The 15,083-nt window shown below is 41.5% G+C and overlaps 1 protein-coding gene across 1 annotated transcript; it reads left to right on the top strand.

The window, feature by feature from the left end:
- The first annotated feature begins 14,163 nt into the window (after positions 1 to 14,163).
- LOC110900856 (leucine-rich repeat extensin-like protein 3) lies at positions 14,164 to 14,883 on the top strand. Its single transcript, XM_022147715.1, has one exon. It carries the CDS (start codon positions 14,164 to 14,166, stop codon positions 14,881 to 14,883), a length of 720 nt encoding a protein of 239 aa, XP_022003407.1.
- The last annotated feature ends 200 nt before the right edge of the window (positions 14,884 to 15,083 follow it).

A 15,083-nucleotide genomic window follows, 5' to 3' on the forward strand; every position in this document is an offset into this window, starting at 1 on the left:
TCTATAGTAGCACCTTTACAAACTAAATTTTCATTAAGTTGTTTTATCTCGCAGGTCGAACCGAGAACTTACAAAGAGGTGCTTACTGAAGACTCTTGGGTCATAGCGATGCAAGAAAAGTTAAGTCAGTTTGAAAAGTTGGGGGTGTGGAAGTTAGTTGATTTGCCGGATGGTCAAAGGAAAATCAATACAAAATGGGTTTTCAAATGTAAGAGGGATGACAGAGGAGTGGTTGTAAGGAACAAAGCTCGACTCGTTATTCAGGGCTTTAGTCAATAGGAGGGGATTGATTTTACCGAAGTCTATGCTCCTGTAGCTCGACTAGAGGCTATCAGAATTTTCCTAGCATTTGCGTCTTGGAAGAATTTCAAAGTATATCAGTTGGATGTAAAATCAGCGTTTCTTTATGGGAAGGTCAAAGAGGAGGTTTATGTTGGCCAGCCACCGGGCTTTACAGACCCAATCCACAAGAACAAAGTTTATCTGCTGGACAAAGCATTGTATGGTCTACATCAGGCGCCGAGAGCCTGGTACGAGACTTTGTCTCAACACCTACTCGCTAACCAGTTCATACGTGGAAAAGTGGATGCCACTCTCTTCACTAAAGTCGTTGATGGTCATCTTCTGATAGCACAAATTTATGTGGATGATAAAATTTTTGGGTCAACAAATGAGAAATTGTGCAAAGATTTCGAACAGGTGATGAAGCAGAAATTCGAAATGTCATCAATGGGGGAGATGAAATTCTTTCTGGGTCTACAAGTTGAACAACTATCTGAGGGAATTTTCATTCATCAAACAAAGTACGTGCATGATAATCTAGAGAATTTGGAATGTCAAGTTCTACTCCAGCTGTTACCCCACTTGCGACTAATCATGGGATTCACCCAGATCTCACCGGAGACAGCGCTGATGAAACGTTTTACCGTTCCATGATAGGTTCGTTGATGTATCTGACTGCTTCACGTCCTGATATTATGTACCCAACGTGCCTCGCAGTAAGATTTCAGTCTAACCCGAGAGCATCGCACATGATTATTGTCAAGAGGATATTACGTTACCTGAAAGGTACTCCGTCATTGGGGTTATGGTATCCTAGGAAAGGCGATTTTACGCTCGAAGGGTATTCCGATTCAGATTTCGGATGCTGCAAAGTCAACGCGAAATCAACAACTGCAGGATGCCAGTTCTTTGGTCCGAGATTGGTTACCTGGCAGTGTAAGAAACAAACATCTGTGGCGCTATCTACATGTGAAGCGGAGTATGTTTCTGCTAGCAGTTGCTGCTCTCAGATCCTGTGGATACAGCAACAGATGCGCGACTACGGTTTGCAGTTTCTTAACACACCTCTGTTTGTTGATAATGAGGCCGCAATTAACATTACTAAAAATCCAGTACATCACGCTAAAACTAAACATATCGAAATTCGTCATCACTTTATTCGCGATTGCTTCGAGAAAAAGTTGATACGAATTGAGAAAATCCACACTGACGAACAAAAAGCTGATTTGCATACCAAAGCTTTTGATAAAAATCGGTTTCAATATTTGTTAAAACTTAATGGTATGAAATTGCTTTCAGTGTCGGATGGGGTTGTGAGCGTTGATGAGAGTACTGTTGCGGATGAAGACGAGAGACAATCTGCGATGGTTTGTCGATTTTTTACGTGTTTTGGTATTTAAGGGGAGATAGATAGTTGTACATAGTTATATTTTCAGAAAATACAAAAACAGTAAAAAATGCAAAAATACAAAAACATGATAAAATTGAAAAAGAGCTTGTGTATATAGGGAAAATGATAGTACATCAGCTAGACAATTACAGTATGCTAAAGATTTGGAAAGTCAAAATGAGTTAAACAGTCTCACTAACGATGTGTCGATAGGTTTTCGTACATTTAGTAAATTTATTCGGGATATAAACCTAAAATTTCAAACTTGTGAAATTCGTGGGGAACACTACTTGGATATATAGGTAACCCCTGAAATCTCGTTTGAAAGGTCTCGTATTCTGATATACTAGGTGTTTATACTCTATGATGTCTGGGGTATTATTCCGGGACTTCTGCTGAACGGTAGTTCTGACCTAGTCCTTGGCTAATACTTTATTCAAATGCTTGAAATATAGCATAAAGCCCTCAACTGATTAGACAATAAAATTGATAATCATCTGTTGTAGCTGCAAAGATCCTCTAAAGGGGACATACTGCAAAGTCGAAACTGATATCTCTCTGCTGAACGGAAGTTCTAACCTGAGATCCTTCAGTTCTCGCATTTAACCCCTAATTTATGATCAGACATCATTGTAGTATTCTTGCCTGTAAGACTGAATATTGGGATTCTGGATATGGGAGTATATTCAAGAGGTGGGACACATGAATTGATCTAAGTTCTTAAAACACCTAAATGGTATCCTGAATAGATTGAAGTTTGTGTGAGAATTTAAGATGGATCAGTATATCGACAATCGAGGTGAATTGTTTAAGTTTGAGAATGTAATGTAGCTTAACGATACTAGTAATTTGTCTGAAAAGCTGATATGATTCCCTGACACGCTCGCCAAAAATAAACTTGTAAATAGTTTACTTTCTGCAATTTAAGTTTTCTGTTATTTCATTTCTTAGTTTAGAACACATTAAAAATACAAAAAGATTTTATTTCTGCTTTATTTTAGACAAACCAGAGTGGAAAGTTGATTGTCGGATTCTAGAAAGATGAAGCAGATGCAGGAGATTCTGAGCTGAAGAATGAGGAGAGCTTACATTGTTGGAAGTTGAATTGTTTCAAAGACAAAAACAAGTTCATTAAATTGATACTTGTTATTTTTAGAAAAAGTTGAAAATGATTTTGCTAAATCAGTTTGATTCGTCAAAAGATCAACCAGGGTCATTAAATTGAACTTGGTAGATAAATCAAGTAATCAGGGTCATTAACTTGAACTTGAATACTTAAGTGGATTTCTAGAGCTGATTGAATTTGTGTTTATTGTTTGAAAAGATAAAGTCTAATGTTATTGGTTGAGTAACAGGTTTGGAGACTTCATCATTCCCACGGAAGCTAATTGTCAAAGCTTGAACCAGAAACCTCAGATCCCAGCATACTGAGAGGGGGAGTCTGTGTAAGGGGGAGTCTGGATCAATATCTAAAGGGAAGACGGAAGATGGAGCTTGGAAAAGATTTTGAACCTGTGAAGATTGAGTTGTTACAATGAAGAGACAAAGTTCTGAAGAGACCAAGACTAAAGACTCAGGCGCTGAAGACTACGTCAACATCCAAGGGGGAGTCTGTTGGTGCACGAAATGTCTGCTGACTACGTCTTATCAAGTCTTGTGTCTAGATAGGTTAAACGGATGCATAAACATGATTAAAATAGGGTTTGTATAGATTTTAGAAAGTCTGACCGTTTGAAACAACCCTGTCCGTTTGAGGTCACCTGGCCATTTGAACATGTTGGTCGTTTGAAGCCTGACCGTTTGGGTCTCATTCAAACGGACAGCCAGACACTATAAATAGGTGATGTTCATTTCAAACGGTTAGAACTGGTATGTGTGTTTGTGAGTCGAGGTGCTGCTGGATTTTCATCAGAATCATTGTAAAGACTCGTAATCAGTAATAGAAAGAGAAATTAGAAGGAACAAGCTGTTTTGACTTAGTTTACTCTGTTTCCGCCTTTGTAAACTGAGATGAACTACTTCTACTTACGTTTAAGGTCATCGGAACGGTCCTACAATAAGCGCCTTACAATAGTGACACTTTGCTTTGTTAATGTTCTTATCTAATGTAAAATGATCCCACTCATTCGAACGTTTAGTACCACCCTCATTCTTCTCTTGCTCCACAGTTTTCTTATCAACACTATCCAACGGTTCCTTCGAGTTTTCTTCATCAACATCAATAACCGGTGCATCCTTTTTCTTCATATTCAGAGTTTCACTGCCTGAAGTTTCCATCTACATTTACACATAATTAAACAAGTCAACATACAATGTTATTTTAAAAAGGTCAAACAATCAGCTTAACATACAAAAGTAGATAATTATAAAGTAACTATTTAAAAAGAAACTATATCAGCAATTATAAAATAACTATTTAAAAAGGTCAAACATCAATAACCGATTATGCAGTCATACTTGATAAAGAAACAATTTAAAAAGTAGATAATTATAAAATTATACAAAAGGGTTTTGGGTAACCAAACCAGATCTTTACACAAAACAACTTTTCTTGACTGATCCACCTATTTTCCTAACCATATCAGCAATTAATATATGAAATATTCATGGTTTGACGTTTTGGAGTATACTGTTGTTAAAATTGTGTCACCCAAACCATTAAGAGATAGCGACAACCTACTACTAAAGTTTTTTTGTCAATCTCAATAAACCATTAAGAAATAGAGAAGAAACAAAAAAACGATTACCCGTACCTGGAGATTAGCGTCTCCAGCTGGAGTCTTGGAGAAGAATGAGAAGCGTTTGTGAAAGTTGCGTACGTCGTACGATTCTACAAGAGCGGGAGATAATAAACTAGGGTCAGACGGCCCATTCTCTTTTTATTAGTGTAAACTATAATGGGCCAATAAGGTTGGGTCATGGTTATTGTAAAATGTAATGGGCCAATAAGGTTGGGTCATGGTTAAAAGTTAAAACATTCAAATACTTCACCAAAGATACATATAGATTAGACATGGTTAAGCATTTAAATACAAACTTAAAGACTTATGGTGCTACGGATTTGGCTATGTTTAAATATTCGGTTCGGTTCGGTTCTTTGCGGTTATGAAAATAAGAATAACCATAACCGAAACGCAAAAATCGGTTATTTAAAATATAAATAACCAACCCTTCGGTTATATCGGTTATTTTGGTTCGGTTTTTTCAGTTATTTCGGTTACGAATTCGGTTATATGCTCACCCCTACTGATTGATATTGGTTGGTTGTCATTATTGATGTGTTTGTAAATAAGAAATTCATCATAAACACGTTAAAACCACTAGTTAACTCGTTAATCCGACCAATTATTGTTTTAACCCTATCATTAGAAATAATATAGGTTAACTAATATGTAAAAATCAGTAGAATAGGTGTGCATCCAATTCACATTGAATAGAAATAAAATTTGGGGTTGATAGGGTTTGTTTGGTCGTTGTTTGGTAGTTTTAGGCACTCAATAGCTCGGGGTCTTCCTACTTATTCGCGTCTAGGTGATTCTAGGTTTTAAGTGTATCAATCTAGAACTAGCTTCACAATTAAAAGGTGTTAAAGTGTGTGCTTTTTCATGTCTCTTGTTGTGTGATTCGGGTTCGATAGGTTGAGTCGTTTCTATCTAGCTGTAACACCCCAGTGTTTCGAAAGTCAAAGTCAAAGTCAAGATTGAAGTCAAAGGAAGAAAAGATTGCTAATTGTAATCTGTCTCTCCTGGCTCAATTCCTGTTCTGACTTCTTTGACCATAGTTAGTCTATTTTGTGTTTTACGTTAGTTGTATTATGTGGAGTAATTAATTATAATCGCAGTAATCGACGAATGTTTATCGTTACGAATCGCTTTACGACTGTGAATAATAGGAAGTAACAATACGATAAAGTCAACTATACGCTAATCGAACTAATCTAATCGACATCGCGCTCACAACTCGAATTACGCAATTGGGTGACTGTTATACGTGTGTGTGCCTTTATGTGTTACTTGTGCATGTTTATTTATGTTATGTGTGTAATCGATCAAAACGCAATCGAACTTAATCGCAATCGAATCGCAAACGCTAATCGAATACGAAACAAGGATGATTGTATGTAGATATAGTATGATAATTGATGGAGAAGAGATAGTGCAAGATATGAGTTGTTGGGATTAAATGTAATTTGAATAGGAAACTCTATCGCATTTGCATCGCTCGCAATCGCAATCGAAATATCAAAACTTGTTGCACCAAACACGCAAGCCAGATGCCAGCCGACCGGATTTGTCATCCGACCGGGCTGCCATCCGGTCGAGGTGTCGTCCGACCGGGCTGCCACCCGGATAAGGTGCCATCCGACCGACCAACCCTTTCCACTTTGGGAATCCTATAAATACCCCATGTCACTTTCATCCTTTCCATTTTTGGAAACTCTCTGACCGAACAGCTCGTGCTCCTCACCTTTTCCTTGATTTCTCCCAATTCCAGTAAGATCTCGTCCTAAATCTTGTACTTTCTTGATTTACACGCACTCCTACACCTTTCTATCTTTTGAACCTTAACTTTTAACCGTGAAATCACTAGATTTGAGGTGTTCTAGGATGACGTCATCATGGTGTTCTTAAGGAACTTCATGTTTTGGCTTCAATCCCTCAAGAACAACTTGAATCTAACTGATTTCCACATAAACAAACAAAGATCTTTCATAGATCTAAACATATTCACGATGAAAGGATTGAGAGAATGTTTTCCAACTTTCTTTCAACTCTTTTACACTCAATGCCCTCAAAACCAATAGAATTAGACCTTGATCTAGTCTTCTACTCATTCTTAGTGTTGTGCTAGTTCGAGATCTGGATTCTACGCACGAGGCCACCGATTTCGGGTTAACCAAGAACAACCGCCTTGAACCGGTTAACTGGTCGAACTAGGGTGATTCTGGTTTGATCAGACCACTTAGGTCAAGATGGGGTTCTGTTGGTTAACACGTTGTCAAGACGTCTTGATAAAAACTACAAACAATCAAAACGGCCAAGTGAAAGACGAACGGAATGACCAGGACGGGGTGCTATCCGACCGGACTACTGTCCGAACGGACAGCCATCCGAGCGACCGACCATCCGAACGGCTCACACCTTGGGTCCCAAACTTAACCAACTTTATCTGAAGTCTGAGTGTTGAGCGAATTGATGTCCGATCGGACTACCATCCGACCAAACCACCACTCGGATCATGAGATACTTGGACTTTAACACTTAACGATTCTCAAACTTGTTCAATGCACTAGGGATGCCACCCGGCCGGACTGCTGTCCGATCGAGTGACATCCTACGGTGAACTTGTTCTCAGTAAAGTGTCCAAACCAATCGGGTTAACAGCCGATCGAACGACCGTCCGACCGACATGAAAGGTAGAGATACTTCTATGTTTTCGAAATACTACAAGAAAAACTTCAAAAGTCAAACCATCATACACAAACACATCCTTCTCAAAGGAAGAAACAATCCACTCGAACAGCCATCCGACTGGACTACTGTCCGACCGGACCACTGTCTGAGCGGATTGCCATCCGAGCGACCGGCTGTCCGATCGGACTACCATCCGATCGAAATGCCATTTGACCCATCAACACATTCTTTCATTTTACGAGTCACTTATCGCTATGCTATCGTTCTAATCAGGCTAACCTTACTCTTAAGCGCTCCCTTCAATCCATTCAACCGCTGTGAGTATTTTCGACCCCTTTTTTGCTTTATGCACTTTTGGGTGTTACATACTTTACTTATACGAAATCACATCAAACACACTACGCAATACTTTTAACACTAACCGCTACCGCATGTATTACGTGACTTAATGAATGCTTGTTTGTTATGTTTACACATGGAATGTTGTCTAGCTACCTTAGCAATGATAGTACTATAATTTGGACTCAGCACCCGTTCACACGAGGGTTGTTAAGGACAATTACTTGCATGGATTACAGTGGTGATCATATATTGCGAACTGCCTTGGGCAGTCAACCCGCAGTCATTGGTATCGATAGGTTCATGTCGATAACTAACATGCCTCGTTTTCCTCTGTGTACGTGCTGGTTATGCGTAAACTATTTCGAACTCTATATGCTATTATCAAACTTGTATACTCGCCTTTACACTATGTGTATTGACTTTATTTTAACGTATGTGACAGGTGTTTAGGATGCTTATCTGCTAGGAAAGCGAGGCTAGAATAAGGTCCTAGAGGTCAACAAATAGTTGTCTATACAAATGAAATCTGAGTTGTCGGAACAGAACTATTTGCCTAGATTTTTGTCTGTAATAATTGTACTATGTTTTATGACATGGTATGGGACATGTTGTTTTAAGTAATTGATAAATATAACTGTTATGGAAACTTCTGGACAATCTGTTTCGCTCAGTGCCACGCCTCGATGTTTCCTCCATCGGTTGGGGTGTGACAGATTGGTATCAGAGCCATAACTATAGGGAATTAGGCAGACTCGACCTAGTCCGGGCCGACGTCTTAGGGACCTAGTCTATAGTTAGGAACCAATAGACCAACTCGTGCAAGTCCGGTAGGGACTATGTATGAGCTTACTGCTATTCTTCGCCATTCTCGTCTACGCTACACTATCACTGCACTCGAATCTCCAATTATGAATAAGCGATTAAGTCGAGATTAGGTGTGAAAACCGCAAACTCTCGATTAAATTGCTTGTTTGATCTGTATTTATCTATAAAACGCGGGGATCTGCGTTGAACCAGGAGTGAAATCCATACTTTAGTGCGAATTTTTGTCTCTATTTTATTAAAATCAGAAAGAAGTTGTCAAGCCAAGGGTGAAACCTAAACCTTGACGGCTTGTTCATGGTTTTACAAAACTCTCACCAAAGTCTCGACGGACTCAAACGACCTGAACTCACGGTATGACAAGAGGGATGTGAGCCGGATGCCCAAGAATCGAGGCAGAGGCCCAATCCTGAAAATCAAAATGTGTACGACAAGTCCTTGAGAATATTCGAATCGCTTTGGATAGTCAACGTCTAATAGCCGCAGACAATCTATTTCTCGATTTTTATGTGTCTCGATTCTGAGCCCGCAACTGCTGACTCTGATGATTCGTGATTTTATGTGTATTTACCTGTTTATGTGTTTAAATTTTTGGAGACTTGTTCGATTCTTGCTTTCACTTCGATCGACACGCACAACTCGCACTGCATTCTTATCTCAAAACGTTGACAAATCGTTACTACTATAAGGAACCGCCATACGAAGCTCGTTATACTACACGCTTACGCTATACTAATCGCTATGCTAAACGCGATCGCTATATTCGAACGCTCGCGGACTTTGAATGATAGGTTTCTGTATTCTGACTGCTTCTGGTGAATTATGTGCTTACGTACTTCTGTGTTTCCATGCCAACGTGCTTATGTGCTTATGTGAATCTGTGGTTATGTGCTTACGTGGTTATGTGATACGTGTTTCACTGTGTTCCTGAGCTTTAATAGTAGACGTGTGAGGTGAGATTCAATTATGACGTGTCTGAGACCTATGACGATGTCTATTGCAGACAATGTCAACCGGGCCATCATCTGGACACCGACACCCACGGCTCACTCGCCAAGAGCAACGGGACAAACGCCTTGCTGCCATCCTCGCTAAACAAGTGGCCAAGGTTGTGCCCCAGATCGTGAGTGAAATCTATGAGAACGTCAGCAAATCATCTGAGGAGTCTAGAACCGAAGCTCCTAAAGTTGCTACCAAGACTGCTTTCAGCTTCAAGCAGTTAAAGGCTTGTGGTCCAAAGGAATTCACCGGAGAAGATGGCCCGATGGCAATGTTTCAATGGTTCGATTCCGTCGAAGTCACTCTGCGCCAAAGCGGCTGTCCTGAAAATCTCCGTACCCTAAACGCAACCGGCGTCTTCCACTCCTACATACTAGACTGGTGGACGGCCGAACGAAATAAACGCGGGAATGATGCAGCTTACGAGCTGACATGGGAAGAGCTGAAAGCCATCATGATGGACGAATTCTGCCCTCCCCATGAGCGTCAAAAGATGGAGGACGAGTTCTGGAACATAAAGTAGAAGGATGGAGACAACTCTACCCTGACTGCTCGCTTTAAGCAGCTCAGCATCATCTGTCCCGACCAAGTGAAGACGTCTGATATGGCAATCAAGAGGTACATCCGAGCTCTACCTGATTGTGTTGCTGATTTTGTGCATGCCGCAAAGACAACAACGATCGAAGAAACTTATCTGCTTGCCGATGTGATCAACGACAAGTGGGTAAAAGCTGGTTTTTGGGATAAAGCCTCAAAGTCTTTGCACCAAGTCACCACTGCACCAGCCACTGAAACCACCGCCGCTCAACCGTCAAAGTCCTCCCGCCAAAGAAAGAAGAACAACAACAACATCTCCAGCAACAAGAGCTATGCTGCCACCACTGCTGCTCCTCTACAAGCCGTACCGGCTCAGCAGCAGTCTCACCACCGCCCAGCTCCAGTTACTTATGCACCGCCCGGAAAACGTGCAAACACAGGCCCCCACCCGGTTTGCCCAACATGCTCTTATCATCATCCGGTGGGTCTTGCCTGTCGCTTCTGCGCCCACTGCAACATGTACGGCCACTTTACTGTCAACTGCCGTACTGGTCCCCGCAACACCGCAACTCCTGCCACTGCTCATCAAGCTCTGCTCCCAGCCCCGCAAGGCCATCACGTGGCTCAGGCACCCGCGATCAACGCCAGAGTCTGCGTCGCATGTGATGATCCCAACCATTTTGCGAACATGTGCCCGAACAGGGTTGTGAAACAAGAGCCCCAGCAGCAGCAGCCTCACCAACAGCAACAGTCGCAGCAACAAACCGCACGCGCCAGAACGTTCAACATCAATGTGCGCCAAGCCCAGGCTGACAACAACGTGGTTAATGGTATGTTCCTTGTGAATGGTATTTATGCATCGTGTTTGTTTGATACTGGAGCCGATAATTGCTTTGTGTCATTTGAATTCGAGAAGCTCCTTAGTCGTAAGCGCTCCCATCTTCCCTCGATGTTCGATGTTGAAGTTGCTACCGGAAGAACTGTCGCTGTTAATTCTGTTCTTCGTGATTGTACTCTTAAGCTCAACAATCACGTTTTCCCAATCGACCTTATCCCGATGCAACTCGGAAGTTTTGACGTCATAGTAGGCATGAACTTTTTTCGCGAAAACCATGCTGAAGTTGTGTGTTTCGATAAGATGATTCGATTCTTGCTCGCAAATGGTGATTTATTGTGTGTTTTTGGCGAATCTGCATCGAAGGGTCTCAAACTCATGTCATGTGTCCAAGCTAGCAAGTATCTCCGCAAGGAATATAGAGCTTTCGTGGCTAACATTGTAGTAGCAGAGAAGGAAAAGAAAAGGAAGACAGAAGTGAAAGACGTCCATGTGGTCCGTGAATTCCCTCAGGTATTCCCTGATGATCTTCCTGGACTACCGCCAAGTCGTGATATCGACTTTCGTATCGACCTCATTCCTAGAGCCAATCCTGTTGCCAAAGCTCCTTACTGACTCGCACCGTCTGAAATGCGCGAACTCTCGAATCAGCTTCAGGAATTACCTGAGAAAAGCTTCATTCGCCCAAGCACCTCTCCTTAGGGCGCGCCAGTCCTTTTCGTCAAAAAGAAGGACGGGTCGTTCCGGATGTGCATTGACTACCGGGAATTGAATAAGCTAACCATCAAGAACCGCTATCCCCTACCTCGTATTGACGATTTGTTTGATCATCTACAAGGTGCTACATGTTTCTCGAAGATCGATCTACGCTCAGGCTATCACCAGCTACGCATTCAAGAGGAAGATATACCCTAAACCACTTTTCGTACTCGTTACGACCACTATGAGTTCGTTGTTATGCCTTTTGGTTTAACCAACGCTCCTGCGGTTTTTATAGATCTGATGAATCGCGTGTGTAAACCATATCTCGACCGTTTTGTCATCGGGTTCATCGACGATGTCTTGATCTATTCCAAGTCAAAAGCCGAACACGCGCAACATCTACGTTTGGTTCTCGAACTACTCCAGGGGAATCGACTCTATGCCAAGTTCTCCAAGTGTGAATTCTGGCTAGAAGAGGTTCAGTTTCTGGGTCACATCGTAAATAGTCAAGGTATTCACGTTGATCCCGAGAAGATTGAAGCAGTTAAGAGTTGGATTACACCTAAGAACCCGTCTGAGGTCCGTTCTTTTCTCGGATTAGCGGGCTATTATCGATGATTTATCGAAGGATAGTTTTGTTACTATAGCTTCATGGAATCACATCCAGAACTTTATTATAATTCTCGTGTCTCTATCCACAACAATGGATATTGATACTCTATTTTTTGCTACAGTCTCATTAATGAACAATTCTGATAGTCTTTCTGACATGTAGGTTTCTCGTATGGGTAGGAAATGAGCATTCTTACTCAATCGGTTCACAATCACCAAGATGGTGTTTTGACCCTTTGTATTCCTAGGAAACTTTGTAATGAAAATCCATTGTAATCATTCAAAGGTCTATAATGGTTGCATATTCCCGTAAGGCACTTGGTGTTCTGGCTTGACTTGAAGACATGTTAAACTTTTACTTACGTATTGTGCCAGCTCTTATTTCATACCAGGCCACCAATAATCCTTCTTCAAGTCTTGATACATTTTCGTAGTGCCCGGATGAATGGAGTAACGAGAATTGTGTGCTTCGTTGAAGACTTTAGTCTTAAAACCACCGTAAATAGGACATGTGATTTTCCCATACCTTAACACCATGTGTCTTCTCTGTTAACTTTTCCTGTAGGCCAAACACTTGATGTGTGGGTTAAAGTTGATGATCTAACGTGTTTAATTGATGATTTTTGGTGGCTTGCATGTATGGCACACATTTACTTTGTGTACGTTTATGATTTACATGTCAAGACACGGTTTAGATGGTGTTTGTGAAGGATTTGGATGAAAACCGAAGAAAAGAGGCAAAAGAAAGTTGAACATTGAGCCAGAAACCGTCAAAACTTCATTTGCAAATATCCTAACTAGAAAATGAGTTTTGGGGCGTATAATATATGGATTTGGAGTAACTCGACGAGACGAATCCAAGTATGAAGTTTTAAAAGCTAAAAATGTGTCTTGGAATCGAGGAGGCGCCTAGTCGTTGTTGGGTTCTTTATTTCGCGTCTTCCAAACAATGCATCCATAGGAGAGTTTGGGGGTGTGTCGGTGATGCCCCTACATGCGTCGGCGACACCATGGACTATTTCAGCTCCGAATTTTTGTAATTTTGACCCTTAATGACGATTTATGATGAGAGTTACACCTAATTTCGAATATCTTGCCCTTTGGACCATTCCCACGAACTATTGACTAGTTCTAAACATCTCCAAATATCGATTTGAAAAACCAACACCGAGAATTGAAGATTTGATCATGATTTCTACTACAATTTGGCTAATTCCTCCCAATCATCATCGGGTGAACGATTGTAAGTAGTCTAGGGTTTTGTTACATTTGATAGAAACATTTGGGTAATCTTTTGATTGTATAATAGTATGAATAGTATTGTTATGAACTCATGGTTGTTAACAATTTTCTTGCATCATTGACATTGTGAGATGTTAATTGCTATTGATTATGATTTGTATTATGATTTTTGTGGATTGTTCTTGATTAATAATACATACATTTGTCTATTAGTTTAGGAATATTGATGTATAAGATTTATGTTTAATTTTTTCACAAACTAAGGAAATTATTATTGTTCTCAACTTGATCAAACCATTTGTGTGAATTGGCCGCCCCACTTGTGGTATGCGCATATAATGTATATATGTGTGGGCGCTCGGTGGGCAAAAGTGAAAGTGCACCAATTTTAACGTTATTTTACTAATTTCATGAAAATAACGTTTAAAGATAGGGATGGTTAAGCATGCATCATGTGGTGGCATTGATAGCTGAAAGACAAGGGGGTACATGCACTAATCGGCCTTTGTTTCGATTACTAAGTGGTATGTGCCTAATGCCCAAGGCTTGATGCAAAACTACTATCAAGCCGGGGTCTCACTGGAAGCAGTCTCTCTATTCCTGCGGGGTAGAAGTAAGGTTGTCTACATATCACCCTCCTCAGACCCTACCTTTGCTTTGCTATTGGTGGGATTTTCTGAGTTTGATAATGATGATGATGATGATGATGCCCTAGTAGCATGTTAATCCGAAACCCGGGTGTGATTGCTTTTACAATATTTTTCACAACTTATCTTAATTATTCATTTTCAATAATCATCAAGATAATTACAATCATAATTTGTTTACCACAATCACTTAGGTAGTGTTTGGTATGCAGGAATGAGAGGTGGAATAGAATGAACTATTACGAAGAATGAAAAAAAGTGTGTTTGATTGGTCAACGTAATGGAATCACCCATTCCATAAGTCAATCCATTCCCTCAAATTCATTCCATCCATTCCCCATGTATTTTTTCCCATTCCATTCCCTCTCTCACCCTACGTCACAAACACCGCCCATCACCACCACCATCTGCTACCACCACCATTTGCCATCGTCACCACCCGCCATCAACCTCCGCCGACCACCACCACCGTCCTACGTCGCCACCGCCATCGACTACCATCGCTGCCCCCCGCCATCGCTACCCCACGCCATCGCAGACCCCGACCACTACCGCCACCCTCCGCCGACCACCACCACCATCCTTCGCTACCACCACCCACTACCGTCGACCACCAGCACCCACCGTCATCGCCGCCACCACCATCGACCACCATCTTCACCCCCGCCACCGCCGACCACCGCCACCTCGACCACTACCGCCACCCTCCGCCGACCACCACCACCAACTTCTGTGGCCACCACCCACTACCGTCGACCACCACCACTCACCGTCGTCGACACGACCACCACCCGTCGCCACTACCCGCCCCGCAGACCACCGCCAACCCTGATCATCGCCACCGCTACCGTTAACAACCGTCACCCACCGACCACCGCCACCCACCGCCGCTACCACCGACCACCGCCACCCATCGCTGCCACTGCCACTTGCCGCCACCGATCACCACCACCACCCATCGTCGATTTAGTTCATTCCTCTTTTCTTACCTACCAAACAACACAAGGTAATGATTTATTCCTTTCCTGCATGGTAACCAAACAAGACTATGGAATGTAATGATCAATTTCATTCCTTTGTATATTCCATAACCTCGTCCATTCCATTCCATCATCTATTCCATTACGCCATACCAAACAGACCATTAGAATCACTTTGTGTTTCATCTTTCAAAACAAACTTTAAAGAGAAATAGCAAGCTTCATAACTATTAAAAGAACATCATAAGTAACCCGTCATAACTATATAGTTAAAGGTAA

Source organism: Helianthus annuus, chromosome 13, assembly GCF_002127325.2.
Source record: "Helianthus annuus cultivar XRQ/B chromosome 13, HanXRQr2.0-SUNRISE, whole genome shotgun sequence".
NCBI lineage: Eukaryota > Viridiplantae > Streptophyta > Magnoliopsida > Asterales > Asteraceae > Helianthus > Helianthus annuus.

Bases quoted from the DNA above. Each gene is read 5' to 3' on its own strand.
- LOC110900856 (XM_022147715.1), top strand. From the start codon at position 14,164: ATGTATTTTTTCCCATTCCATTCCCTCTCTCACCCTACGTCACAAACA.